Source organism: Nannospalax galili, unplaced genomic scaffold (genome assembly GCF_000622305.1).
Source record: "Nannospalax galili isolate Female #2095 unplaced genomic scaffold, S.galili_v1.0 scaffold960, whole genome shotgun sequence".
NCBI lineage: Eukaryota > Metazoa > Chordata > Mammalia > Rodentia > Spalacidae > Nannospalax > Nannospalax galili.
The window spans coordinates 2,169,096-2,195,793 of NW_008348313.1; the positions used below are offsets into that span (position 1 = coordinate 2,169,096).

The 26,698-nt window shown below is 58.4% G+C and overlaps 2 protein-coding genes across 8 annotated transcripts in view; both read left to right on the top strand.

Moving 5' to 3' along the window:
- Positions 1-18,572, top strand: part of Pold1 (DNA polymerase delta 1, catalytic subunit) — an 18,905-nt gene extending 333 nt beyond the window's left edge. The window contains exons 2-27 of one of the 4 annotated variants that reach the window (XM_017801134.2): positions 6,177-6,364; positions 6,712-6,825; positions 7,713-7,859; positions 7,937-8,062; positions 8,155-8,323; positions 8,405-8,486; positions 8,598-8,727; positions 8,994-9,160; positions 9,488-9,592; positions 10,661-10,801; positions 10,982-11,092; positions 11,192-11,383; positions 11,490-11,578; positions 11,739-11,855; positions 12,209-12,322; positions 12,508-12,583; positions 14,943-15,038; positions 15,128-15,265; positions 15,836-16,011; positions 16,626-16,778; positions 16,856-16,958; positions 17,357-17,489; positions 17,568-17,681; positions 17,888-17,940; positions 18,032-18,129; positions 18,436-18,572. In XM_017801134.2, the coding sequence (XP_017656623.1) occupies positions 6,178-6,364; positions 6,712-6,825; positions 7,713-7,859; positions 7,937-8,062; positions 8,155-8,323; positions 8,405-8,486; positions 8,598-8,727; positions 8,994-9,160; positions 9,488-9,592; positions 10,661-10,801; positions 10,982-11,092; positions 11,192-11,383; positions 11,490-11,578; positions 11,739-11,855; positions 12,209-12,322; positions 12,508-12,583; positions 14,943-15,038; positions 15,128-15,265; positions 15,836-16,011; positions 16,626-16,778; positions 16,856-16,958; positions 17,357-17,489; positions 17,568-17,681; positions 17,888-17,940; positions 18,032-18,129; positions 18,436-18,541 (3,237 nt within the window). In that variant the 5' untranslated portion in view covers position 6,177 and the 3' untranslated portion in view covers positions 18,542-18,572. Of the gene's footprint in view, positions 1-6,176; positions 6,365-6,711; positions 6,826-7,712; positions 7,860-7,936; positions 8,063-8,140; positions 8,324-8,404; positions 8,487-8,597; positions 8,728-8,993; positions 9,161-9,487; positions 9,593-10,660; positions 10,802-10,981; positions 11,093-11,191; positions 11,384-11,489; positions 11,579-11,738; positions 11,856-12,208; positions 12,323-12,507; positions 12,656-14,942; positions 15,039-15,127; positions 15,266-15,835; positions 16,012-16,625; positions 16,779-16,855; positions 16,959-17,356; positions 17,490-17,567; positions 17,682-17,887; positions 17,941-18,031; positions 18,130-18,435 lie in introns of those variants that run through there. The other 3 variants (XM_008845141.3, XM_017801136.2, XM_008845140.2) reach the window with 3 other exon arrangements.
- Positions 18,573-19,320: 748 nt separating this feature from the next.
- Positions 19,321-23,709, top strand: Spib (Spi-B transcription factor). Of its 4 annotated transcripts, none has more exons than XM_029569367.1 (6): positions 19,321-19,343; positions 20,041-20,068; positions 21,221-21,296; positions 21,545-21,771; positions 22,100-22,250; positions 23,252-23,709. In XM_029569367.1, the coding sequence occupies exons 1-6, from the start codon at positions 19,321-19,323 to the stop codon at positions 23,548-23,550; spliced, it is 804 nt and encodes a 267-aa protein (XP_029425227.1). In that variant the 3' UTR covers positions 23,551-23,709. The 4 variants fall into 4 exon arrangements, with proteins under 4 accessions (XP_029425227.1, XP_029425226.1, XP_008843364.1 ...); XM_029569366.1 differs by having other exon boundaries at positions 21,224-21,296; XM_008845142.2 differs by having other exon boundaries at positions 21,224-21,296; positions 22,100-22,260; positions 23,263-23,423.
- The last annotated feature ends 2,989 nt before the right edge of the window (positions 23,710-26,698 follow it).

Genomic DNA, 26,698 nt, shown 5'->3' on the forward strand with positions numbered 1-26,698 from the left:
GGGGGGGCGTCGGGGGCTCTGGGGCGCATGCGCGAGCGCGGCGTGGCCCTGGACAGTCCCTCTGTACTCCGCCAAGCTAGCCTGGTTCTGGAAGCAGAACCCCGTAAGTAGGAAGAGGGTTAGAAAGTCATGCCTCCGAGCTGGGGTGACATTATAGGAGTAAAGTCATGCCTCCGAGCTGGGGTGACATCATAGGAGTAAAGTCATTCCTCCGAGCTGGAATGACGTGAGAATTGTGGCGTACGAGTGTGGGAGTCCGTTTTCTACATCACGCGGGTTGTGTTGTGCTAGGATCGAGCTCGAGTTGTCAGCTTGGCCGCAAGCACCTCCGCCCCTGGAGCCAGCTGGCCGGGCCCCATACGATGCCTTATATGAGAAATAAAATTAGGGCCTGGGTTTAAAAGCACTGCCTGCTTTTGCGGAGGACCCGGGTTCGATTCCCAGCACCCACATGGCGGCTAGGGATCCGACGCCCTCTTCTGACGTCGGTGCACTTAAATACGACACGAGTGCACTTACATACATGCGGGCAATACACTCACTGACATAAAATAAGTATAATAAATAAAATATTTCTTTTTTTTTTTGGTGTTTTTGAGACGGTCTCCCTGTAGCCCTAGCTGTCCTGTAACTCACTGTGTAGACCAGGCTGGCCTTGAACTCACAGAGATCCGCCTGCCTCTGCCTTTCGAGTGCTGGGACTACAGGCGTGCCCCAGCATGCCCAGCTTCATAAAAAAGAAATAAAACAAGCCAGGTGGTCCTTTGGGTTGGGGGGCGGGGAGAACCAGCCTACTTACCCATTCAGGTGTTCAGTGGGGGAGACCTGACAGTCCCAGGATCCCAGGGCAGCGGCCACTGGAGGGCCCCAGAGGACAAGCAAGGCGGGAGCTCTTGTGTGCCTAAGATATCCTGGAGTGGGGGTCGTTGCCCTGTGGGAGCCACGGCAGACTAGGCTGATGTGGTTTCAGAGCTGTGACGTCATAGGAGTAACGTCATGCTTCCTATGGGGGTGGGGGTTAGGGTCAGCCCATTCTCCAGTTTGAGAGTGAATGGGGTTCATAGTTGGGGCCAACTGTGTGTCCTGCGGGCAAGAGGGAAGTCAGGTACTTCTGAGGTGGTTGGTACGGGAGCTCCCATGTACAGGGTAGGGGGACACTGGGGTGAGAGGGGCAGTTGGAGGAGCTGGGCTCAGGTGTGAGAGTGCTGTTGAGGGGCCATCAAAGGGGAAGTTGGTTGGAGCAACCCCAGGACACCTGGATCCACACATAAAGTTTTCCAGCTGATTGGAAACTGAGGTAGGAGGATGGCAAGTTCAAGACTGCCTGGGTGGCTTAGAGCCTATCAGGGCGAAAAGTAAAAAGTGGGTTGGCATAGCATGGCTTATCAGTAGAGCCCCTGCCTAGACTCCCCCAGTCTGGGGCTGGGGTGTGGCTCAGCAATAGAGCCCCTGCCTAGGATCCCCAGTGAGGGGCTGGGGTGTGGCTCAGTGGTAGAGCCCCTGCCTAGGATCCCCCAGTGAGGGGCTGGGGTGTGGCTCAGTGGTAGAGCCCCTGCCTGGAGGCTCTGGGTTCTATTCCTGGTCCCACAAATAAAGCTGTCATGTGAGTGGTCAGGGGTAGGCACTATGGAGCACTGGCTTTCCTCAAGGGTAAGAGCTGAGCTGTCTTGGGCCAGACCGTCCACTCCTTCCAGTGCTCCCAGCTGATACTGTAGAAAACTGGTGGGGTCCAGCAGCACAGTGGGGAGATGGGTGCACAGAAGGACTAAGCTCTGGTCCAGGCTGTGGGGGTGGCAGGACTTTAAGCCTCTGATGTGGTAGAGGGACAGAGGTCCCAAGACTTAAAGGAGATGCCCAGCATATAGGTTAGCTGCTGGGGGCACGGCGGGGGTGTCGGATGGCGTCATTACTGCAGAATGGGGGTGTTCTGTCAGGATGGCAGTTGACTGATGGTCACACAGCTCTGTTAGAAACCACACTTTTTTCTGGGGTTGGAGCCCAGAGCCTTTGTTGGGCAGGTGCTCTGTGTGAGCTCCGTCCCCAGCACTCTGTACTTTCTATTCTCAGACAGTCCTCTGCTCTGGATGGCCTTGAACTTGCTCTGTTGTCCTCCCTGTGCCACGCTTCTGCCTCAGCTTTCTGAATAATTGGCATTATAGATGGCACCAGGCCAGTGTGGACCTGCTGAAGTCGGGTGGTGTGTAGTGAGAGCACGAGAAACCAGTAAAGCCGTCACATACTATCACCCTGTTCCTGGGAAGCCAGAGTCGCCACTGCCCAGCTCTTCCCAGGGGGGTGCACTCACTGATAGCTAGTGTTTCTGTTGCAGCCCCCCTTCCCCGGTAGGGTGGCACTTTCTGTGCACAGCATGTCCTGTGGTGTCCCAGATGGTCAGTGTGACCAGTGGCGTTATTTGAACAAGCAGGCACAGCTGTTCTTGGCTGAACTGCTTGCTGGCCTGAGACCTCACCTCTGTATGCATCAGGAACGGGGTTCCACGTGTGCAAGTACAGTGTTTGACTGCCAGGGTAGCACAGGACAGTGCGGGCTGTTCCCAAGCACACAGCCCGTACTCACGTCTGCCTACCTGTTCCCTCGAGTCTATAACCGAGCTCTGTTTTTGAGGTGCTGAGTATTGAACCCTGAGCCTGGCACATTTTCTGAGCCACCTCCTCACCTCTTTTTGTCTGGACTTATCTGTAGCCTGGTTGTCCTTGAACTCCTGATCCTCCTGCCTCAGCCTCTCTAGTAGCTGAGAGACTAAACATGTTCTTAGGCCTCTTTGTTTTTTTTTAAAATTATAAATCATCAGTGGGGGCCCTGCATACACACCTTGCTTTACCTAGTAGACAAAGCCTCTTTGAGACCATTCATATCAGCACATGCTTCCTCATTCTTTTATACAGCTGCATAGTACTCCAGTGAATGGTAGAACGGACGCTGTTGGAACTGTCCCCCTGGGGAGGACATTTAGGTGGTTTCCAGTCTTTAGGGATTTCAAACAATGGTGCCGGAAATAACCTCATAAAAGCAGGTTTTTCATGTGCCCCAACCTGTTGGGGTCGCCTCCTGAGTGTGGGATTGCAGCTTCAGCTTCTGAGTTTTTAATTTAATTTTTCCTTTTCTTTTTTTGAGACAAGGTCTCCCTGTAGCCCCAGCTGGTGAGTGCCACCACACCTGGCCATTTCTTTTAAGTGTGTGTTAGCATGTGTTACCCTCTCTAGTCCCCCTCCTACTTCTGCAGCCATGCTGTTCCTGGTGCTCTTCCCCACTGGTCCCCTTGCTCTGTGTGTGCGTGTGTGTGTGTGTGTGTGTGTGTGTGTGTGTGTGTGTATTTGTGTGTGTGTGGTGTGCGCGCCACAGGGTCTCATTAGGGTTTCTATGGGATGGTGGGTGAGGGGTGATTTACAAGAGCTTGTTGGATGTTCAGTGACTGTGCCGCCCTCAGGGATTTTTAAAGTCTTTTTTTTTTTTTTTTTTTTTTTTTTTTGACAGTCTCCCTGTAGCCCCAGCTGTCCTGCTGGAACTCACTATGTAGACCAGGCTGGCCTTGAACTCACAGAGATCCGCCTGCCTCTGCCTCCGAGTGCTGGGACTAAAGGCATGCACCACCACTCCCGGCTCTTTCTTTGTACTTTTTATTTTGAAAAACTTTCTCACTAAGTTGCTCAGACTGGCCTTGAATTTGTTATCCTCCTGCCTCAGTGTTCCAGAGTTGCTAGAGGTACAGTCCTGCACCACCAGGCCCCGTTTTTCTTTTCTTTCTTTTTTTTTTTTAATATTCTTTTTTATTATTTTTATTTTATGTGTATGAGTGTATTGCCTGCATGTAAGTGAGTGCACCCGGGTCGTGCAGTGCCATGGAGGTCAGAAGAGGGCTTTGGATTCCCCTGGACCTGGAGTTAAGGATGGTTTGCAGCTGCCATGTGGTTGCTGGGAATTGAACCCGGGTCCTCTGCAAGAGCAGTCAGTGCTCTTAACTTCTGAGCCATCTCTCCAGCCTCGTGGCCCAGTTTTTCTAAGTTTCTTTCAGGCTTCAGCTAGGCCCCAGCCTAATCCAGGCAGATTCTCATCACAGTCCAGAGGTTGCTGAGCCCTGGGGTTGTCTTACCCTGGCCAGGCAGCTCCTGGCACCACATCCACAACCCTCCTTGGAGCAGTAAGGTGGGGAGGACACCTGCCTTATAGACAGGCTAGCCAGGGCTGGATCACATGGCCTCTCCCTGCCGAGCACTGTTGACAGTGGAGTCTTCTCTCTGGATGTTTGGTGGTCATTATGGTCAGGAAGTACTTATTTGACCCTGGTTAGTTCCCTGGCCACTGGGGACCATGTATTTTTAAATCTCTCTCCTTTTTATAGCAGTCACCATAAGGTGATAGGATGTGCGCTCACCAGCCATCCACCTGGCGCGCCTTGTCCTCTTCTCTTTGCAGGGCCTTTTGAGGCTGCCTTTGGGTTGCTTTCTGAGTAGTTGAAGTGCTGTGTCATAGTTCTCCTGTGTGTCTCCCCCATCTCACAGAGGACATGAGCTCATAACTGCGAAGGTCGCCTGGTGTTGGCTCTCTCATAGTGCCTGACACGTGTTGTGCAGGAGGAGAGGCTGATGTAGCTCGGAGTCCTTGCTCCTGGCTTGAAGGTCCTGGGTCTGGTTGCCGCCTGGCCACAGGTTGAGAGCAGCCCTTCCCCTTGCTTTGCCTGACCTGAGAAGCAGTTTGCATTACCTCCTCTGGTTCTGTACCTGTGGGGAGGCGATCACAGCAGGAGCAGAGGCAGAGCAGAGCTGCTGGACGCACAGAGGGGTGGGCTGAGAACAGGACAGCCCCTCAGAGGCCTTGAGACCTCCAGCCAGCGCCACTTCTGGATGGAGCGACATGCCATCAATTTCTGAACCTGGGGCAGAGGAGATGGCTGTGTGTGTCCAGGGTCTGCTATGTGATCCTGAGGACTGAGTTCCCTCCCCAGCCATTCAAGACCCGGAGAGGTGGTGCCTGTGATCCTGGCCCTGGGCAGGCAGAAGCCCCAGATCCCTGAGGCTCACTGGCCAGCCCAGGCTGCTTAGCAAAGTCCAGGCTAGTAAGAAAAAAGCTGGGGCTGGAGAGGTGGCTCAGCAGTTAGAGCACTGGCTGTGGGGCCGGAGAGATGGCTCAGTGGTTAGAGCTCTGACTGGCAGAGGACCTGGGTTCAATTTCCAGCTAACCATCAGCTGTAACTCAGTTTGAGGGGATCTGACGCCCTCTTCTGACCTCTGTGGGCATTGCACAACATGGGCGCACTTACACACATGCAGGCAATACACTCTACACGTAAAATAAAAATAATACTTAAAAGAAAAAAGCTGGGCAGTGCCTGAGGGATGGCACCCAAGGTTGACCTCTGATCCCACATGCATACATGTGCACATAAACTGAGATTCATTCAGTGGAGAGGGTAGCACTCTCCTGGCCCATTCATATCAGTGCCACCAGCTGACTGGTGACCTTGGGGGGGGGGGCTCATAGCAGACTAACTGACGGTGTAGGAGGTGTGGGAATGTACAGGAGGGGGTACGTGCATGCACATGTATGTGCAGCTGGCCACTGTGGGGTCTGGGAGCAGGGACAGGGTCCTGTGAGTGTGGTGACTGCAGGGTGTACAGCCTTCGGGTTTGGTCCTGGTGGAGGCCTGGGCTGGTTCAGGTTTGGGATCAGGTGCTTGTGTCAGGCTGGTTTTTTGACCCTGCCCAGGCCCGAATGTACAGGAGGGGGTACGTGCATGCACATGTATGTGCAGCTGGCCACTGTGGGGTCTGGGAGCAGGGACAGGGTCCTGTGAGTGTGGTGACTGCAGGGTGTACAGCCTTCGGGTTTGGTCCTGGTGGAGGCCTGGGCTGGTTCAGGTTTGGGATCAGGTGCTTGTGTCAGGCTGGTTTTTTGACCCTGCCCAGGCCCCAACATAGCATCTGGCCTGGGGCAGCAGGTGGGGTGGGCAGCCTAGGGCAGGAGGCTGAGGGGCGACGAGGGCTGCCAGCTGGGGGCTGGAGCCCGTGAGGTGAGGGAGGAGCAATGGTGGGTGAAGAAGGCCGAGAACGGGTCCATTGTGTGTGCAATGCCCAGGCTGCCGGACCTGCAGGTAGAGGAGGGGCAAGGCTGGGGGATCCGCTCTGCTCAGGCCATGCTGAGCCAGCACTTGCCCACAGGATGGATTTTAAGCGGCGACAGAGCCAGGGTTCTGGGGTGCCCCCGAAGCGGGTCCGAGGGGGCCTCTGGGATGAGGATGAGCCATCCCAGTTCGAGGAGGACCTGGCTCTGCTGGAGGAGATGGAGGCTGAGAACCCGCTGCAGGAGGAGGAGGAGCTGCAGCCAATCCCGGAGGGCCCTTTGGATGGTAGGTCCCCACTGCCCCAGCACACCTCTCTGACCACAGCAGCACAGTGCTGTTGAGAGATGCCTGGGCTCCCCCGAAGGGATTCTTGGACGCCACAGTGTTCCCTGGGTGGCTGCTTTTTAAAATTCTGTTTGAGCTGGGGTCTTGCTGTTGCCTGGGGTGGTCTCAAGTTCCTGGATTGGATTAGTCCTCCTGGCCCAGCTCCCAAGTGTCTGGGCTGTTATACTCCCTTCATCCTGGGACTTTCTGGCCACCCACCAAGACCCCCACCTCCTCCTGGCTTTCCTCTGTCGGCTGCGGGCAGTCATCTGTCTGAAGGGCCCATGGAACCCCATGTCCCCATCCAGGACAGTTCTCCACAGCAGGCATTGACCCTCGCTGGTTGCGCCCTCCTTTGCCCACCCTGAACCCCCAGATGGAGCCCCTCATCTTCCAGCAGCTGGAGATTGACCACTACGTGGGTGAGTTGGCAGGGGAGGCATGGGGCCATGTCAATGTCTGAACTGAGAGCAGGTGGGAGCTAGACTCAGGATGCTGCACGCTGGCCAGCAGGTCAAGGCACTTGATGCCAAGCCTGAGTTCAGCCCTCAGAACCACATGGTGGAAGGAGAGAGCTCCTTCTGACTTCCACATGCACTGTGGCACAGCTGTGCCCCCATACATACACACCCTAAGTAAGCAACCAGTACGTAAGAAATACAGAGTATTACACTGTGAGGGCCGGGGTGTGGCTCAGTGGTAGAGCCCCTGCCTAGATCCCCCAGTGAGGGGCTGGGGTGTGGCTCAGTGGTAGAGCCCCTGCCTAGAATCCCCCAGTGAGGGACTGGGGTGTGGCTCAGTGGTAGAGCCCCTGCTTAGGATTCCCCAGTGAGGGGCTGGGGTGTGGCTCAGTGGTGGAGCCCCTGCTTAGGATCCCCCAGTGAGGGGCTGGGGTGTGGCTCAGTGGTAGAACCCCTGCCTAGGATCCCCCAGTGAGGGGCTGGGGTGTGGCTCAACAGTAGAACCCCTGCCTAGGATCCCCCAGTGAGGGGCTGGGGTGTGGCTCAACAGTAGAGCCCCTGCCTAGGATCCCCCAGTGAGGGGCTGGGGTGTTTGCTCAGTGGTTGAGTCCCTGCCTAGAGTCCCCCAGTGAGGGGCTGGGGTGTGGCTCAGGAGAGGGCTCCTGTAGCTTGCACAAGTCCCATCTTCAGCACGAGGGGTAAAACAATGTCTTGCACTATAATGAGGGCCCTGCAGCTGCTGGTGTAGAATTTCTGGAGAGGCTGTAAAGGATCAGGTCCTCAGTCTGCAGGGATGGGCTTCAGGAGGAAGTCTTTTCATTCAGAGCGTTGCTCTTTGAACCCCTCAGGCTCAGCAGCACCCCTACCAGGTGGGCTGCCAGCATCCCATAGCTCCATACCTGTCCTCCGGGCCTTTGGGGTGACTGATGAGGGCTGCTCTGTGTGCTGCCACATCCATGGTTTTGCACCCTACTTCTACACCCCTGCACCTCCTGGTGAGTGTTCCTTCCCTGTGGACCTTGTCCCTGAACCCCAGAGCACTCCTGCTCCTCTGATGGGACTCCCACACCAGGTTTCAGGACTGAGCATCTGAATGACCTACAGCGGGAGTTGAATGGGGCCATCAGCCGGGACCAGCGGGGTGGGAAGGAGCTGTCCGGACCGGCGGTGCTGGCCATGGAGCTGTGTACTCGTGAGAGTGAGTGTTCTCTGAGGACCCTGGGTAGGCAGAGCCGGACCCTGGGGACCCTGGGGGGCAGGGCCAAGCCGATGCCAGCCTTCTCTCTGCAGGCATGTTCGGGTACCATGGGCATGGCCCGTCTCCATTCATCCGCATCACCCTGGCTCTTCCGCGCCTCATGGCTCCCACCCGCCGCCTCCTAGAACAGGGCATCCATGTGCCAGGCCTGGGCACCCCGAGTTTTGCACCCTATGAGGCCAACGTGGACTTCGAGATCCGGTGCTGCCCTGGCTCCCATGTACCCCTCTCCCAACCCCGTCCCCCCTAGGTGGCCTCCTAGCTGACCCTGCACTCCTTTAGGTTCATGGTAGATGCGAACATCGTGGGCTGCAACTGGCTGGAGCTCCCTGCTGGGAAGTACTTGCGGAGGGTGGAAAAGATGGTAAGGGTCTCCGCGGGGTCGGGGGCAGGGGTAGGGAGCCGGGACTCCTGGGGATGTGGCTCACACACCTCTCCCAGTGCACACCTCTCCCAGCACACACCTCTTCCACAGGCTACCCTGTGTCAGCTGGAGGTGGATGTGCTGTGGTCAGACGTGGTTAGTCACCCTCCAGAAGGACCATGGCAGCGCATCGCACCCCTGCGTGTGCTCAGCTTTGACATTGAGTGTGCCGGCCGCAAAGGTTGGTCCAGAGCCTGGCTCCTCCTCTTCTCTAGCCCTCAGTCGATGGGTGGGCAAAGCCCCCCCCAGATCTGCAACGGCCTTTTTGGTTTCAGGGTTGTCCCCCCCATGTGGCTGGAAGACAGTTGGGAGAGGGGGTGTGGGTGTGCAGTGCAGGCTGCGGACACAGAGTGAAGGTGGGTTTAGGATCTGGAGCTGCAGCTACCTGGAGGTTGAGGAAGAGCAGGAATGAGACCCTGGGTTTCCTCCGACCTCCTCCCTCCATAGGCATCTTCCCCGAACCCGAGCGGGACCCGGTGATTCAGATCTGCTCACTGGGCCTGCGCTGGGGCGAGCCCGAGCCCTTCCTGCGCCTGGCACTCACACTGAGGACATGCGCGCCCATTTTGGGAGCCAAAGTGCAGAGCTACGACCAGGAAGAGGACCTGCTCCAGGTGGCCCTCCACTTCAGCACTGGTCTAGCCCCCACACCCTCAGACCCTTGGTCTCCAGCTCCCACATCTCGGGCCACCTCTTCCCAGACCCTTGGTGACTGGGCTCCTGGTCCCCATGCCCCCTTGTCCCTGGTCCCCGTCCTAGCTGTGCTGACAGCCCTATGCATGCTGACACCGAATCACTGGGCTTGGGTGCTGTGCATTGAGGGCTCAGGTTTTTCTGGGTTCTGTGATATTTTCACAAGAACTAAGGGCTTCCTAACATTCTAGAAATTAGAGTACCTGAGGCAGGTGGGCACCTGGTGATCATCTGTGCCCCTGCTGCAGGCCTGGTCTAACTTTGTCCGTGCCATGGACCCTGATGTAATCACTGGCTACAACATCCAGAACTTCGACCTCCCGTACCTCATTTCTCGGGCACAGACACTCAAGGTGAGGCAGCTGGCAAGCCTCTGGGTCTGTCCCAGGCTGCCTTGTTGTGCTTTGTGCCTGTGGCCCTCATCTCAGGCCATCCTGTGCTGGCCCCTTACTTCCCTCTGACTAGACATAGAGGGGCATTGTGGTTAGGAGACAGGATATGCCTTGGGAGGTCCCACCCTCCACACATCGGGGGTATTCATCCGTTTCCTGGCAGGGCTCCGCTTTAGAATTGGCTGCAGGCATGAGGGCATCAAAGACGGGGCATTTGGTCAGTGGTGGCCAGGGCTGTGCTGTTGAGTGGGCACAGGTGGGCCTGGTCACTCGGCTGCTATAACAGCTGCGGACTCATTGGCTGCAGGCTCTGGGGATCTAGGTGTTGGATATGCTGTCTTCTGAGCCTGTCTCCCGCTCTTCTGCACTGGCCTCCAACCTCCTGCTTTCCCTCTGCTCAGCCCAGCCCAGGTCTGCTCTTCAAGGGCCCCACCCTGCTGCGTGCAGGCAGCTCTCACAGCCTTGTGAGGGTCTAGGCAAAGACCTGTTTGCAAATGGGGTCATGCAGGGAGACCCTGGAGATCAGGATCTTTAGGGACACAGTTCAGCCTCAAACAGGGTATGTTGTATCACTTTCCTAATGAACAGGTTGGGCAGGCAGAAAGGAGCTGCCCAACACTGGGCAGACGCCAGCTGCTGTGCTGTGCCCTCACTGCCAATCTGAGCCTGAAAGGGCCCTCTTGGCCTGGAGACACTCAGGGCTGCCCATGTGACCTGGTTGCATGATCAGCCCACACACAGATTCCCTTTGCTCCCCTCTGGGCCCAGTCTTTGTCTTCACCCATAGCTTACCAGGCCCCTGAGCTCAAGGCCCCCCAAGGCTGAAGCTCTCAACTCTGACCCTGGTCCATACCTCACCCCACCCCAGAGATCTCTGAGCCCTCAGCTGCCCTGCTTCAGTTCAGCCCCTGTGCAGCTACAAGGTTGCTGTGGTTGTCCCTTGTTCATTCAGTGTCCATGTGGCCAGGGCTGAATGGGCTGACCACCCTGCACCACAACAGTGTCCCACCCTCCCCGCTCCCCTCCCAGGTCGACCGCTTCCCTCTGCTGGGCCGAGTGACCGGCATCCGCTCCAACATCCGGGACTCCTCCTTCCAGTCCCGGCAGGTGGGCCGGCGGGACAGCAAGGTGGTCAGCATGGTGGGCCGCGTTCAGATGGACATGCTACAGGTACCTCCTTGGGAGGCTGTCACCAGCTCAAGCCCCTGGGCCCCACCTGACCCATCTGAGGTCACACCCTACCCCAAACACCTTGGGTTTGGGGCCCTGTCCCACCCACCTGAGACCCACTGGCTTATGGCCACGCCCATCCTGGAGTCACACCCTCCATCTGGCCCCACCCCTGCCCAGGTGCTGTTGCGGGAGTACAAGCTCCGGTCCTACACACTCAATGCTGTGAGCTTCCACTTTCTGGGCGAGCAAAAGGAGGATGTACAGCACAGCATCATCACTGACCTGCAGGTGTGGGGCCTGCTGCCGCCGGCCTTCTGTCCCCCGCCCGTCCTCGCCTGTCCTGCCTAGCCCTCACCCCTGACCCCAAGCCCGCACACCTGTCCCCAGAATGGGAACGAGCAGACGCGTCGCCGTCTGGCTGTGTACTGCCTGAAGGACGCCTTCCTGCCCCTGAGGCTGCTCGAGCGGCTCATGGTGCTGGTGAACAATGTGGAGATGGCACGTGTCACTGGCGTGCCCCTTGGATACCTGCTCACCCGAGGCCAGCAGGTCAAAGTCGTGTCCCAGCTGCTGCGCCAGGTTGGTGCCCGAGTTGGGTGCACACACTGGCCACACAGCACCAGGCACGGGGCATGGGACACTCACAGCCCTGCCTGCTGCCTGACACTGCATTCTCCCTCTCCAGGCCATGCACCAGGGGCTGCTGATGCCCGTGGTGAAGACGGAGGGTGGTGAGGACTATACGGGAGCCACTGTCATTGAGCCCCTCAAAGGGTGAGCCCCCACCTGGGATGGCGGGACACACCTGTTATCTCAGCACTCAGGAGTTCAAGGCCAACTGGGCTGTTTGAGACTGTAAATCCAGAAAAAAAAGTGGGGTTGGGGGTGTTGGGTTAGGGGTGCTGGGTGGGGTCCGAGTCCACTCCTCCCTCAGGTACTATGATGTCCCCATCGCCACCCTGGACTTCTCCTCTCTGTACCCATCCATCATGATGGCCCACAACCTGTGCTATACCACGCTCCTGCGGCCTGGGGCTGCCCAAAAGCTAGGGTATGCTGCCTTCATTCAGGAAGCCCCTGAATCACCCTGAGCCCTGGGTTCATAACTTGTGATCTAGTTGTGGGAGATAGACCAGGCCCAGGAATAGTGGACTGGATAAAGGGGAGGCAACAGAGACAGGCCTCAAGACAGGCTTCATGCCAAGGCCAGGACACAGGATAGGTGGGGCTGATGGAGAGGCTAGCCTGAGGAGGCTACAAGAAGGCAAGGCCTGGGGGAGGCTGGAGGTTGGGGAGAGGCCTGGGGGGTGCTGACCAGGAGTTGCTAGCCTGGGGGAGGCTGGGGAGAGGCCAGGTGCAGGGGCCAGGCAGCCCAGCAGCATCTCTCGCACCCCTCCTCCCCAGCCTGACCCCAGACGAGTTCATCAAGACACCTACTGGGGATGAGTTTGTAAAGTCGTCTGTGCGGAAGGGGCTGCTGCCCCAGATCCTGGAGAACCTGCTCAGTGCCCGGAAGAGGTGGGCTCTGGAGCCTGTGCCCTTGATGGGTGCTCAGTTTCCTTCAGGCAACCCAGCCCTGTTCTGTGCTGTGTGTGCATTAGCTCCCTGTTCCCCCACCCCCAGCCCCCAGCAGTGTCCATGCCTGGACACCTCCCTGAGATCTGTGGTGTACCCTGAGTAGCTGTCACCATGCCCCCACCCAGGGCCAAGGCAGAGCTGGCTCAGGAGACAGACCCCCTGCGACGGCAGGTCCTGGATGGCCGGCAACTGGCGCTGAAGGTGAGCGCCAACTCTGTATATGGCTTCACCGGTGCCCAGGTGGGCAAGCTGCCATGCCTGGAGATCTCCCAGGTGAGCCTTTGGGGCCCCAGCAGGAGGTGGGATTGCACATGGGCCCAGTGCTCTTGCTGTGGACCTGTGTTGGCAGGTGGGCTAGGTGCCCTAGTCCTGCTGTTTGGAGAGGCTGTGCTCTTGTGGCCATTTGTGTCAGGCCATGTTTGCTCCCAGGGCACAGAGGACAGATGGGTGCCTGTTCTTGGACTCCTTGCTCACAGCCTGTGGGGGTAAGGACTGGTAGCAAATGTTTAGGGTACAAGTGCTGCTGGGGCTCTGCCAGGGCTTATCTGAGGTGGGTGCTCAGGATGCTGGGTCACTGGACACACCCCTGCCCCAGCAGCCACCCCTCTACCCACCTCTTTTGTGTTCCAGGGAGGGTAGCAGGGCCAGCTCCTCTCGGAGCTGGGGCCACCCAGTGGCACAGCCAGACTGGATCCTCTGCTGAGCCACTTAGTGTTTGTTCTGTCAGCAGACTCCAGGTCTCCCTCCGCCCCTATGAGGATCCTGGTGTGGATGCCCTGCAGGAGCTTGGCCCCCACTAGCTGGGACAGGAGAAGGGAGGACTTCCATCTGGGTTCATACAGAAGCAAGTGTGCAGAGCACAGTGGGCCTGAGGCCAAGAGTGGGGTCCCTGCTGGCCTCTGCTGAGGTTGGGGAGGGTCTTCCTGTTCACCTGCCCCTGGGCTTTGGGTCCTAGCACTCTGTAGTGCTATGCACCCCACCTGGTTACCCCACCATGGGGCATTCCTTCCTACCCGGGCAGCCAGAATCTGACAACGTGGGGCTCAGGGCAGAAGGTGAATGAACTGTCAAGGGTTTGTAGGAAGGGCCTGTGCCCACCCCATCTCGCTGTCCCATCAAGTCCACTGACCGGCCAGAGGCTGAGCACTTGGTACCAGGATACCACAAAGGGCTACAGATTCAAACCCACCTTTGCTGAGCCAGGCACAGTGCTGCTGTCTTCAACCATTGCACTAGGGAGGGTGAGACAGGGCCACTCAGCTCCAAGCCAGCCTGGGCTGCCTTGACAACCTTGTACAGGGCAGAGTGGGAGAGACTGAGCAGGAGCTGCCCCCTCCCAGCCCAGTCACAACCTAGCACTTGGTGTTCTCACAGGGTGGGTCATGGGGACATGAAGGCCCAGTGGCTGACAGCAGTTACTGTTTACTCAGGCTCCAGCGCCCCGACCCCAGACTGAGTCTAACCAGCTATGCACAGCCGTGTGTGGCCCAGACTCTGGGGAACTCGCCTTGTGGGCATAGACCTTCTGCTGTGACTAAAGGGCTCTGAGCACCCTGCCAGGCAGGACATCCCAGGCTTAAGCAGGCCACTCCCAGGAGCCCTGGCACAGCCAGCCCCAGCCGGGAGGCTCCTGACTGCCTGCCATCCCTACTCCCCTTGGCCTGTCATCCCCAGCTGCTTCCCAGCATCCCACAGGGAAGGAATGACATTGGGCCCTCAGCCTGCAGGGCCCCTGATGATCCTGTCTCTTGGTCTGTCTCTTGTGGCCCCTGTGGTAGGGCAAACTACTGAGTCATTCCAGAAAAATAAGGACCACGGAGCAGATGATCAGGGAGAAAACGTGGCAGGTGCAGATTTGAGGTCAGATGTCCTAGTGACCACCAAGGGCCCAGTGGCTAAGGCAAGAGAATTGCTAGTGCAGGTCCTGTCTGGGCTACAGCCTGAGTTTAAGGCCAACAGGGCAACCTAGGGAGACCGTCTTGGATTTTTGTTTTTGTTTATTTTGTGTGAGTATTGTCCCTGCATTTGTGTTAAGTGCACCATGTGTGTGAAAAGACTGAAGGTATAGTTCAGCTGCTGTAGACCCCTGCCTAGAGTCCCCCAGTGAGGGACTGGGGTGTGGCTCAGTTGTAGGGGCCCTGTTTCCTGTGCAGGAGGCCCTGGGCCCCAGCCCTGTCTGGTGGGATGGAATGGTTTCATACACTTTTAATAAAGTCCTACTTTATTTTAAAAAATTATTTTATGTATATATAAGTGCACCCATGTGTGCAATGCCTGTGGAGGACAGAAGAGGGCGTTGGATCCCTGGAACTGGAGTTATGGACGGTTGATAGCTGCCATGTGGGTTCTGGGAACTGAACCTAGGTCCTCTGCAAGAGCAGCCAGTTAACTGCCTAGCCATCTCTCCAGCTCCTTGCTACACTTTGGAGCTGCAGTGGCCCATCCTGTAGACAGGAGACATACAGCCCGCACTGTTGGAAGTGACAGGGTGTCCTCCCCACCCTGCTCGTCCACCACGTGCAGCATCTGGGTCCTCAGTCTCCCTGGTTCCACCCAACAGAGTGTCACCGGGTTCGGGCGTCAGATGATTGAGAAAACCAAGCAGCTGGTGGAGACCAAGTACACCGTGGAGAATGGCTACAGCGCGGATGCCAAGGTCAGGCCCCGGCTGCCTGCTATCTGGGGCCCTTTGGCATCCTTCAGTGTCTGCTGGAGAAGAGACCCTCCTCTCGAATGTCCCTGCAGGTGGTCTATGGTGACACCGACTCTGTCATGTGCCGATTTGGTGTCTCCTCTGTGGCGGAAGCGATGTCCCTGGGGCGGGAGGCTGCAAACTGGGTGTCTAGTCACTTCCCGTCGCCCATCCGGCTGGAGTTTGAGAAGGTGGGTGTCCCCTGAGCTCAGAGCTCAGTGGAGACTGGGGGTCTTGCCAGTTGGAGGGTCTCATCCTCCAGTACCTGCAGAGGCTGACCATGCAGTGGTGGGGATCCCTGGGGTTTGGGAGACCGGAAGGACTCAAGCTCCCCCCACCCCCAATCTCTTCTTTCTGGGTTCTGAGAGCAATGGATCTGCACATTGGCAGATGACCCTGCTCCAGGGGCTAGGGCATGGCTCTACTATCCTCATCTGGCTTCCCTGGCACTCAGATATACACCCCTGGCTCAGCCAACCCTTGGCATCCTGGGGGCACCAGGTCGGACCCACTGTTCCTGTCTCCTCCCATGACCTTGAGACCTCGGCGTGTGCAGTCTTGATTCTGTGTTTTGGGGGCACCTCTAGGCTTACCCATGATGTCAGGTGGAGTCTTGGACCCACTCAGGGCTTACCAGATTGAGGTCTGCCACATCTGAGCCCTATGGCTGGGGGAACCTTCCTTGCCTGTCCTGTTTCTGGTAGGTCTCTGAACTGGGGACCAAGTCCCAAGTCTTAGGGTCACCACCGTGGTTCTCCCAGGTCTACTTCCCCTACCTGCTCATCAGCAAGAAACGCTATGCTGGCCTGCTCTTCTCTTCCCGGCCAGACACCCATGACCGAATGGACTGCAAGGGCCTGGAGGCTGTGCGCAGGGACAACTGTCCCCTCGTGGCCAACCTGGTCACCTCTTCCCTGCGCCGCATCCTTGTGGATCGGTGTGTGTGTCCCCACCTGGCCCAGGAAGCCAGTCTCCTCTCAGACCCAGGGGTCCAGACCCCATCCTCCTCCCTCAGACCCAGGGGTCCAGACCCCACCCTCCTCCCTCAGACCCAGGGGTCCAGACCCCAGCCCCCTCCATCAGACCCAGGGGTCCAGACCCCAGCCCCTCCCTCAGACCCAGGGGTCCAGACCGCAGCCTCCTCCCTCAGGCCCAGGGGTCCAGACCGCAGCCTCCTCCCTCAGGCCCAGGGGTCCAGACCCCAGACCCCTCCCTCAGACCCAGGCGTCCAGACCCCAGCCCCCTCTCTCAGACCCAGGGTTCCACACCCCAGCCTCCTCCCTCAGACCCAGGGATCCAGACCCCAGCCCCCTCCCTCAGACCCAGGAGTCTAAAACTTGCCCTCTTCCCTCAGACCCAGGGTTCCAGCTCCCTGCCCTCCCATCCCTGGGGAGCAGATATCTGTCCTGTCTTGGGTGGTGCAGCAGTTAGGTCCAGCTAGCAGCTGTGTGTCTGCCCACCCTGCTGAACTCTCAGCCCAGATGAAGCTTCTGGCTAGTGGCTTGCAGCCTGACCTGCAGCAGCCCCGGTGACACCCTTCTGTCTGGTCAGGGACCCCGATGGTGCAGTGGCCCATGCGAAGGATGTCATCTCAGACTTGTTATGCAACCGCATCGACATCTCGCAGCTGGTCATCACGAAGGAGCTGACCCGGGCTGCCGCTGACTATGCGGGCAAGCAGGCACATGTGGAGCTGGCAGAGAGGTGGGCGCCTATGGCTGCGCCCCTGCAGCTGGGCCACCGCAGCCCTCCCCCAACCTCACCCACCACCCTGTCCGCAGGATGAGGAAGCGCGACCCCGGCAGTGCGCCCAGCCTGGGTGACCGTGTTCCCTACGTGATCATAGGAGCTGCCAAGGGCGTGGCTGCGTATATGAAGTCCGAGGTTGGCCCACCTGGGCCGCACCCCCCTACTGTCTCACTTCTGCTTTCCGAGGGAGGGCCGGGCGTGCCCCTGGGAACCTGCACCCTGGCCTTGCAGCCAGCCAGTGGCCTCTGCCCTCCCTTCCCTGTGCCCCCCCCACCTCCCCACTCCTCTGCGCCCCACCTCCTCTGCTCCCTGCTGCAGCATCTCACAATCTGTCACCCTCAAACCACTAAGGGGACAGGAACCCAGTTCCCAGCCCTTTGACCCCTTACCCTGTCCTCCGCCCTATGTCTCTCATGGGGGCACTGCGACCTGAGGACCTGCTCCAGAGCCTGGGCTGCACCCCTGCCTGTCCCAGCCCACTCCCCCCCCCCGCCTACGCCCCGGGCCGCCTGGTGACCCCCACCCACCCGCAGGACCCCCTGTACGTGCTGGAGCACAGCCTGCCCATTGACACGCAGTACTACCTGGAGCAGCAGCTGGCCAAGCCACTGCTGCGCATCTTCGAGCCCATCCTGGGCGAGGGCCGCGCGGAGGCCGTGCTGCTGCGTATGCTGGGCAGGGGCCCGGACAGGAGAGGGAGGGTGGGGAGCAGGGAGCCCAGTTGCTCAGCCCTCCCCCCTGCAGGTGGCGATCACACGCGCTGTAAGACTGTGCTCACGGGCAAGGTTGGCGGCCTCCTGGCCTTTGCCAAGCGCCGCAACTGCTGCATCGGCTGCCGCTCAGTGATCAACCACCAGGGTGAGGCCCGCGTCTGCCTGGTGCCCAGGCCTGCCCCCAGCCGAGGGTCCTCCCTACCCCGGGCTTCCCCGGGGAGTTTTCTGCACACACTCGGGCCCTTGTTCTGTCCTGGGACTTTCAGAGGCCGGGATGGGCAGCGGGTGAGGTCAGGGTGGAGGCTGGCCTGGCTCGGTCCCAGCACCCTTGTGCTGACACCCCCACCCCAGGAGCCGTGTGCGAGTTCTGCAGATCGCGGGAGTCGGAGCTCTATCAGAAGGAGGTGAGGCGGGGAGGCTGGGTCCCCGGCGCCCCAAGTCCCCAGGTATCACGCCGAACCTGTCCCCAGGTGTCACACCCGAACCTGTCCCCAGGTGTCACACCTGAACGCCCTGGAGGAGCGCTTCTCGCGCCTCTGGACACAGTGTCAGCGCTGCCAGGGCAGCCTGCACGAGGACGTCATATGCACCAGGTACCCCCCCCCCCAGCTCCTGACCTAGCCTGTCTCCTGAGCCCCCTGACCCAGCCACAAGGTGGCCCAGTAGGCTGGATGGGCCTCCGCCCAGCCTCCCCCAGGGTGGGGCCGGGCTTTCCCCAGGGAACGGGCGGGCGGGGCGCGTTCCCACGGCAGGTGACAGGTGATATACGCCGGCCACCTCTCCGTGCACCGCTATTATCGGCTTCCCGGAGCCTGCTGAGCAAACAGCCCCCTCCCGGGGTGGGTGGGCGGCGGGCGGGGGCCAAAGTCCTGGGAACAGCCCCTGACTGCCCTCCGCAGCCGGGACTGCCCCATCTTCTACATGCGCAAGAAGGTGCGCAAGGACCTGGAGGACCAGGAGCGGCTGCTGCAGCGCTTCGGGCCGCCGGGCCCCGAGGCCTGGTGATGGGGTGGGGAATAAAGTTCAGTTTTTGCTACCTGGCGTGTGTGTGGTCTCGGGAAGAAGGTCGCCTTTCAGGGCTTAGGCCAGGCACAACCTCTGGGGCTCAGTGCCTCTGCCCATGCCCACGCAGGCCTGGCACCTCGGTTCCCTCTTGTCCCTGACTGGGACCCTTCTCGCTGTTCTCGGGCTTCCAGATGTCTGACCCTAGCCTGCCCCTCCCTGGGGACCACTGGTCACCCAGCTGACACCAGGTGCTGTGCTGGTCCTGCAGCCCCTGGGGCAGCCCCAGGCACACTGACTTCCACACCCCAGAGCTTCAAGGGAACACACATTCGCGCAAGCAAGCGCGTTGGGTCACATGCACAGGGTTTTCACATAGGGGGGTCCTGCTCGTCGCCCATCTGGGCCTACCCAACCATCGAGACCCTCTGACAATGCACACAGCTTCCCGAGACGCCAGCCTCCCCTGGTCACAGTGGCCCCTCCGTGGCACACTGCTTGCCAGCCCTGCAGCCCTCTAACTCCCTGCCCTTCCACAGCATCTCTCCACTCCTTAGAGGTAGCCTGCCATCCCCACCGCCCAACTGAGGGGATCCCCAAATCTGGATGGCCCCTAGGCCAGCCTGCCCTCCCTGTCACATGACCAGAGGGTTGTGCAATCCAGACCCCTCCCCGAGGGGATTTTTGAGGAGGGCCTGGCGCCCCGCCCCTGGAGGGGGAGGCTAGGCCAAGGTATATATAGGGGTGGTGGCCACAGCCAGCCCAGCCTGACCTGAACCACCATGCTTGCTTTGGAGGCTGCGCAGTAAGTGAGCACCCCCCAGATCTGTTCTTGGGACCCCCTCACCCCACTTGACCCCTCCCATGGGCTTCTGGCACACCCAAGGGCAGTTGGGGGACTGGGAGGGCTCCCCACCAGCTCCCTCCATCCTCCCAGCCCTGTCTCCTCAGACAGGCTCCTGGGTCTGTTGGTCCCAGATCACTGGCTGCTCCCCCATCCCATCCTGGTCCTCTCCCGACATGCTGGCTGTCCGCTTGCCCCATTTGTGGGGCCCCCAGCCCCTTGACTTTGGTCTCTCCAGTTCCTTGTCTCCTTGCAGCCTGGGCACTAGCTGTCCTGCCCCAGGTCGTTCCTGAACCCTCTTGCTCACCCCTGCCCATCACTACCTCCATGGCTGCCTCTGGTCCCAGCTGAACCCATTAAGACATTCCAACTCAGGCCCTTGGCCACTGTCCCCAGCTGCCTGGGGACTTTCTCCCTCACTTTCTCTGCCTCCCCCCAGTGTCTGTGTATGCAAATCCCAGGGGAGTGGGGAACATTTGCCTGGCACCCGCCCCCCACTTCCTGTCCCCGTGGGGTTGATCGTGGGAGGGCTGGGCGACTGCAGCGCTGCGGTGGGTGGTTACAGCTGCCTCGGTCTCCCCGGTGGGCCCCACAACCACGTTGAGAGTCAGGTGGCTGAGGGCAGCCCTGACATGCCCCTGTGTCTTTCCCCTGCCAGGTTGGATGGGCCACACTTCAGCTGTCTGGTGAGTCAGAGGCCCCCAATGGGGTAGTGGACCCCCCACATGGCCCACGGGTACTGACCTTACTCCTATTTCCCATTCCCTGCCTCAGTCTCCCCTTCCTGTTTCTTTGTCTTTCTCCCCAGACCCTTATTCCACCACAGACTGCTATGCTGATCTTTCAAACTTGAGACCACTTCCTGGAGGCGTCCATGTCCCTCAAACTGCATCTGTAGTTCCTTCTTCCTTCTCTTTGGGTTTTGTGTCTGATCTTTTATTGTCTCTATGACCTCCAACATAGGCGCCTCCTGCCTCAGCCTCCAGAACACTGGAACTACAGGTGTGAACCACCACACCTGGCTTGTTGGTTATTTAACATTAAGGTCTTGTGTGCACATTGATAAGTTTCTGCATTGTACACAAGCGTGTGGCCATTACTAGACCCAGATCTAGGACAATCCCATTGTTCTAGAATATTCCCTCACATCTCTCTCCAGGCAATCGCATCCCTAATGTTTTATAATATCAATTTATTTGACCTGAGTTTGAACTTTTTACTGTGTCTTGTGCAGGACGTACCTTTGGGCACCTGACTTCCTTTCCTCTAGGGTGTTGGGTATCTGTCTATTTCCCTTGATGCATGGTATTCCACCCACCAATTACACCCCACATTTTGTTTACCCCTCCTCTACCTGCTGACACACACCTGAGCGGCTTCTAATCGGGGTCTGAGCAGAGCTGCCTTGACCTTGTCTGTGCCACACGTTCCCAGTGTAGTGCACTTTAGCTCTGGTCTCCACTGGCCTGCAGGGGCTATAGTTAAAGCAACACAGATCCTTGGGATGAACCAAGTTGTTGGATTAACAAAGCTCATACAGGCCTGCCATCCGAGTACTCAGGCCACTGAGGCTGGAGGAGTGCTGCATGTTCTATGCCAGCCTGGGCTACACAGTGAGTTCCTGGGCACCATATTGGCAACTACTAGAGTTCCTAGGGGACACAGCCATGGCAAGAGCTGGGTACTGGGTGTCGCTTGTTCATGGAGTCTGTCTATCTGTCTCGGCCTCCTCAGCCTCTACCTCCTCTGTCCTCAGCCTCTACCCTGTCTGTATCAGAGTCTCCCTAAGGGTTGGTGGGGGGTGTCTAGGGCCCGAGATGACTGTGTTCTCACTACAGCAGTACCCAGAAGGTGTGTTCTATGACCTGGACAGCTATAAGCCCTTCAGCTACCCAGACTCAGAGGGGGGCCCTGGTAAGTGACCTCGGCCTGGCTTCCTCAAACCTTGGGCCTGGTTCACAGAGAGGGAGCTAAGGCCCTCTCTGAGGGAGTGGGGAGAAAACCCTCCCAGGCCACCTCTCCTCCCCCTCCCATCCATCTGCTCCCCTATGCAAATTCTGGGGTTGGAGATTTGAGTACTTACAAAGGCCCTTCTGTGCAGGACCAGGAGGGTGTGGGTCTACTATCCCACCTCATGCTTCTGATTCTAACCCTTCTCCCAGACCCCTCCTGGGGCTGGACAGAGGCCCCGCCTGTCCCTGGCGCCTCCTATGAAGCCTTCGATCCCGCTTCGGCCGCCTTTGCCCACTCTCAGGCCGTCCAGCTCTGCTATGGATCAGGTCCCGGACCCTCAGCCTACAGCCTTGTGGGGAGCCTTGATCCAGCCCCCAGCTTGGAGACCACAGGGCCAGGCCACCAGACATTCACCTCTGAAGACTTTGCCGGTCAGGTGAGGGGCCAGAGAGAATGCTGAATCCGCTCTGACCATTGGAGGGGAGTTCCCTAAGGGTCCAGGCACAGATATCACCCCTCATGTTCCTTCTGCAACCCTGCAAGACCCACACCCTTCTGAGGTCTCTCAGGTCTCCCCTTGGGCTCCCAGACCCTCGCTATCTGCTGACTGTGTGGTGTTGGGCAAGTGTCTCAACTGTGAGCCATGAACCAAGGCCAGTGTCCACACAGTGAGCAGACGGAACACTGGACAGCAAGGGCCCTGGAGGATGAACAGGGATGGGAGGGCAAGGGAGAGATGAGCAGGTGCCCCTGGCCTTTCGCAGACCCTGGGTCCCCTGGCTTACGCCCCGTACCCCAGTCCCGTGCTGTCGGAGGAGGAAGACCTTCTGCTGGACAGTCCTGCCCTGGAGGTCTCCGACAGTGAGACTGATGAGGCCCTCCTGGCTGGCCCCGAGGGGAGGAGATCAGAGGCAGGTATGTGGAGGTGGAGGCCTGGTGTGGACTGGAGGTGGGAGCAGAGGGCTGAAGGAGACAGGGCTTCCCTGAGTACTTACTAACCCCACAACTTCCATATCTATGCCACCTGCTGTGTGACCTCAGCCAAGGGCATCGACCTTTCTGCCTTGACTTCCATTGTGCACAAGGCAACTGACACAGTAATAGCAAAAGGAAGCCCCCTCCACCCTGAGCTGCTCACCCTATCCTTTTGCCCCTGTGGCTGACATCCTTTTAACCAACTGGGGTCTGTATTGGGCCACAGTTTCCATCTGTAAAACAGGTCTTCTTCCCTGCCTGCAGCCCCTCACTGGGGGACTCTAGGCAGGGGCTCCACCACTGAGCCACACCCCAGCCCCTCACTGGGGGACTCTAGGCAGGGGCTCTACCACTGAGCCACACCCCAGCCCTCTTTTGACTTGTTGAGACAGGGTCTTACTAGGTTTCCCAGGCTGCCCTTGAGTTTTCGATCCTTCTCCCTCAGCCGCCCCCAGTAGCTTATCCCAGCCCCTCACTGGGGGATTCTAGGCAGGGGCTCCACCACTGAGCCACACCCCAGCCCCTCACTGGGGGGATCCTAGGCAGGGGCTCTACCGCTGAGCCACACACCCCAGCCCCTCACTGGGGGATCCTAGGTAGGGGCTCTACCGCAGAGCCACACCCCAGCCCCTCACTGGGGGATCCTAGGCAGGGGCTCTACCGCTGAGCCACACCCCAGCCCCCACCCCCACCCCCGCACTTTAATCACTCAGCCCCAGCCCTCTTTACTTTTTATTTGGAGATAGGGTCTAGGTTTCCCAGGCTGATCTCGAACTCACTCAGCAGCCCAGCCTTCCTTGGAGATCTTGTGATCCTCCTGCCTGAGCCTCCGTAGTATATACTGGGACGACAGGTGGTGAAAATTAGAGTGGAGTAGGAGGCTTACAGCCCTGGGGGTCCCTAGAGACATCCGTCCTTACCCGGGTCCCCACACCCCGCAGGTGCCCGCAAGAAGCTGCGCCTGTACCAGTTCCTCCTGGGGCTGCTGACGCGAGGGGATATGCGCGAGTGCGTCTGGTGGGTGGAGCCAGGAGCCGGCGTCTTCCAGTTCTCCTCCAAGCACAAGGAACTGCTGGCTCGCCGCTGGGGCCAGCAGAAGGGCAACCGCAAACGCATGACGTACCAGAAGCTGGCGCGAGCGCTGCGCAACTACGCCAAGACCGGGGAGATTCGCAAAGTCAAGCGCAAGCTCACCTACCAGTTCGACAGTGCGCTGCTGCCGGCAGTGCGCCGCGTCTGAGTGCAGGGGCAGTGGGGCTCTGCGCCCCGGCTGGGGGAGCCGCCTGAGGGCCTCGCCGTCCAGCCGAGATCCCTCTGACATCCCCATACCCTAAGTCAGTACCCACGGAGTCCCACATTTGGAGGAGTGGACTGTCGAGTCCCTCAACTCTTACCAGGGCCTTTCCAGGGTCCCCCAGGCGTGTCTCGGGATCCCATGCCAGGCCATTCTACTGTGTGTTGGGTGATGGTGTTTTCAGAATGGCAAAAGCTTCTTGGGGGCGGGGTGTCCCCTGGTGGTATCTGAGGTTCCCCCTATCCGCACAGACTCCTCATCCTCCAGCAGGTGGTGCCGTCTGCAGCCCCAGCCCCGTGTGTATGGGGGGTGTCCCTCGGTGCACCCCTGAGGTCCTTGTCAGACCTGGATTTCCTAGCTACATCTGGGGCCCTCTGAGCACCCTGAAGCATCTGTGACTTTGAGACAGGGTCTCGCTAAGTAGCCCTGGCTGGCCTGGAACTTGCTATGTAGCCCAGGCTTGCCTTGAATTCACTATGTAACTGTGCATAGCCTTGACTCCTGATCCTCCTGCATCGGCCTCTTGAGTGCTGGGATTATAGGTGTGTGTCACCATGCCCTCTCCTTGTGACTTCTTAAATCAGAGTCTCTATATGTAGCCTATATGTAGCTGGCTTCAAACTCATAGCAATCCTCCTGCCTCAGCCTTATGAGAGCTGGATTACATGAGTGTGCCACTACACCCCCCCTTTTAAGTCAAGGTCTCCGTATATAGCTCAGGCTAGCCTCAAACACATGGAGATCCTCCTGCCTCAGCTTCCTGACTGTACTGGGATTACAGGGATGTACTATCACACCCAGTTTCTTTTTCCTGTTTTTTTTTTTTTTTTTTTTTAATATTTTTATGGAGACAGAATCTCACCATGTAGCCCTGGCTGGTCTGGAACTCACTATGTAAACTGGGCTGGCCTTGAATTCATAGAAATCCATCTGCCTCTTCCTTCTGAGTGCTGGGATTAAATTTGTGCACTATCATGCCCTGGTTTCTCCTTCCTTTTTAGAGATAAGGTCTCCTTTGGTACACAGACCCTGCCCCCATCCTCTGGAGTGCTAGGATTGCAAGCGTGCCACTATCACGCCCTGGTTTCTCCTTCCTTTTTAGAGATAAGATCTCCTTTGGTACACAGACCCTGCCCCCATCCTCTGGAGTGCTAGGATGGCAAGTGTGCCACTACGCCTGGCTACAACCTCCCTCCACCAGACTTCTAAAGCCAGCCCCCACCCCGCCCCCACCCAAGCAAATTAAGTTTCTGCAGGTGCTTTCTACAGTTAGCCACAACATTTTGAGGAGAAAAACATGAATTAACAGCCATTTTTCAAACTATAAAGCTTTCACACAATCCAGATTTCTGAATTTAAAACTTTAGAAAACCGGCTGATTGCCAGCCAGCTTTTCGGTGTGCAGAGGCTTGGGCAGGGACATCATCTGTTCTGTCTTCTGCCCCAGACCCTGCCCTACATCTGCCTGTCTCGTGGCCCAGTGGCCTCTCTCAGTTGCCAGTTGATGCCCAGTTATCTGTGTTTCCTGGATAAATCCAGCTGCAGGCAAAACTGGTACAAGCTGGTGTTCTGGCTGGACTTCCAGAAGGAATTGGAGCCCAGAACGTTTGAGCCTGCATTGGCTGGGCCACCCAGGCCTCCGTCCCTCTGAGAAAGCGAAGAGGCCTTAAAAACCCTTTGCAGCCCCCTTGAGCCTGTGACTCACTTAAAATCCACCTCCATGGATTATGAGAACCCAGAGGTCCATGTGGCTGAGCCTAGTCTGGGCCCTGCCCTTCACAGAACTTGGGAAGGTCCAAAGTGTAAAAAGCCCCCCCCCCCCACTTCTACAAAGATTTTCCAAACGCTGGCATCATCACCCTACATGCAGAATAAAATAAAATAAAATAAAATAAAACCACAAGTCAAGGTTATAGGTGTCCTGGGACCCTCTATCAGGGACTGCAGCCTGCTTCCTCCCACCCCGCAGCCGCCACCTCCTGGGCTGCCTGGTTGGAAAACTGAGGTAGCTTAGAGGTAGAAGAAGCCCAAGTGCACTGGTGTGGTGGACATCCTGGCAGAGCCAAAAATCAGGATGTAGAGAGGCAGCATCTGGCCTAGCTGACTCCGGGTCTCTCTGGCATCCTGGCGCCTTCAGATTTTCCTTTCTGTGTAACTCTCCATCCCACTCCGTTCTAGATTCTTTTATTGTTTGTGTTTGAAGATAGGGTCCTTCAGTGTAGCCCAGATTGGCCTCAAAGTTGCAGCAATCCCCCTGCCCCAGCTCAGCCTCTGACAAGCTGGCTGGGATGACAGAGGCAGGAAAGGATATGGAGGTCTGCCTGGATAGCGTCACTGGAGGCTGCCTACTACTGGTCGGCTTAATGCTTCCAGGAGGCGGGCAAGTTTCCGGCTCTTAGGGGATTTCGGAAAGTTGATCTTTAGGAAAAGGGAGGCTCCCCTGGGCCCCTCTCCCAGCTCCTTACCCTCTGGCTGTCCTGGACCAGGCATACCCGGTGTCCCCGTCCCCACCCCTCCATCCCCATCTCCCATTCCCCCCACGTCCTCTAATCCTTGGTCCTGACCCTCCATCCCTCCCCTTGCATCCCCTCCCCAGAGCAGAAAGCCTCTGGCCCGGGTGCTGGGAAGGGTGCCTGGGCATCCTTCCAGGGCCTTCCCAGCCTCCCCCAGCCAGGCCAGGGACAGCTCTCCCTGGCCCCAGGTGGCCAGGGACGGAGGGAGGGACACTGAGACTGCCTCCCCTGGGAAGACACCAGTCCTGCTTACACAGAGAAACCGGACTCTCCCTTCAAGCTCCAGTTTCCAGAAAAATCCTGACTCACACATGCTAAGAATGGCTTCCTGAGCCTGTGGCTCCAGCCCTTTGCCCCACACACCTAAGACCCCAACCCTCAGTCTCCCCAGGACCCAGGCACCCCCACCTCCTCCTCCTCCCCCCACGCTCAGAACCTAAGTGCCCCATCCTCTCTTCCTCCTCCTCCTCCTTCCTTTCCCCCCAGGACCCAGGTACCCCTTCCCTCCCTTTTTCCCTCCCTCCCTCCCCTCCTCCTCCTCCTCCCTCTCCTTATCTTCCTCCTCCTCCTCCCTTCTCCCC

Coding starts and splice junctions, on each gene's coding strand:
- Spib (XM_029569367.1), top strand. CDS start 19,321: ATGCTTGCTTTGGAGGCTGCGCA. Junction 20,069..21,220: donor GGCCACACTTCAGCTGTCTG/GTGAGTCAGAGG, acceptor TTCTCACTACAG/CAGTACCCAGAAGGTGTGTT. Junction 21,297..21,544: donor AGACTCAGAGGGGGGCCCTG/GTAAGTGACCTC, acceptor CCCTTCTCCCAG/ACCCCTCCTGGGGCTGGACA.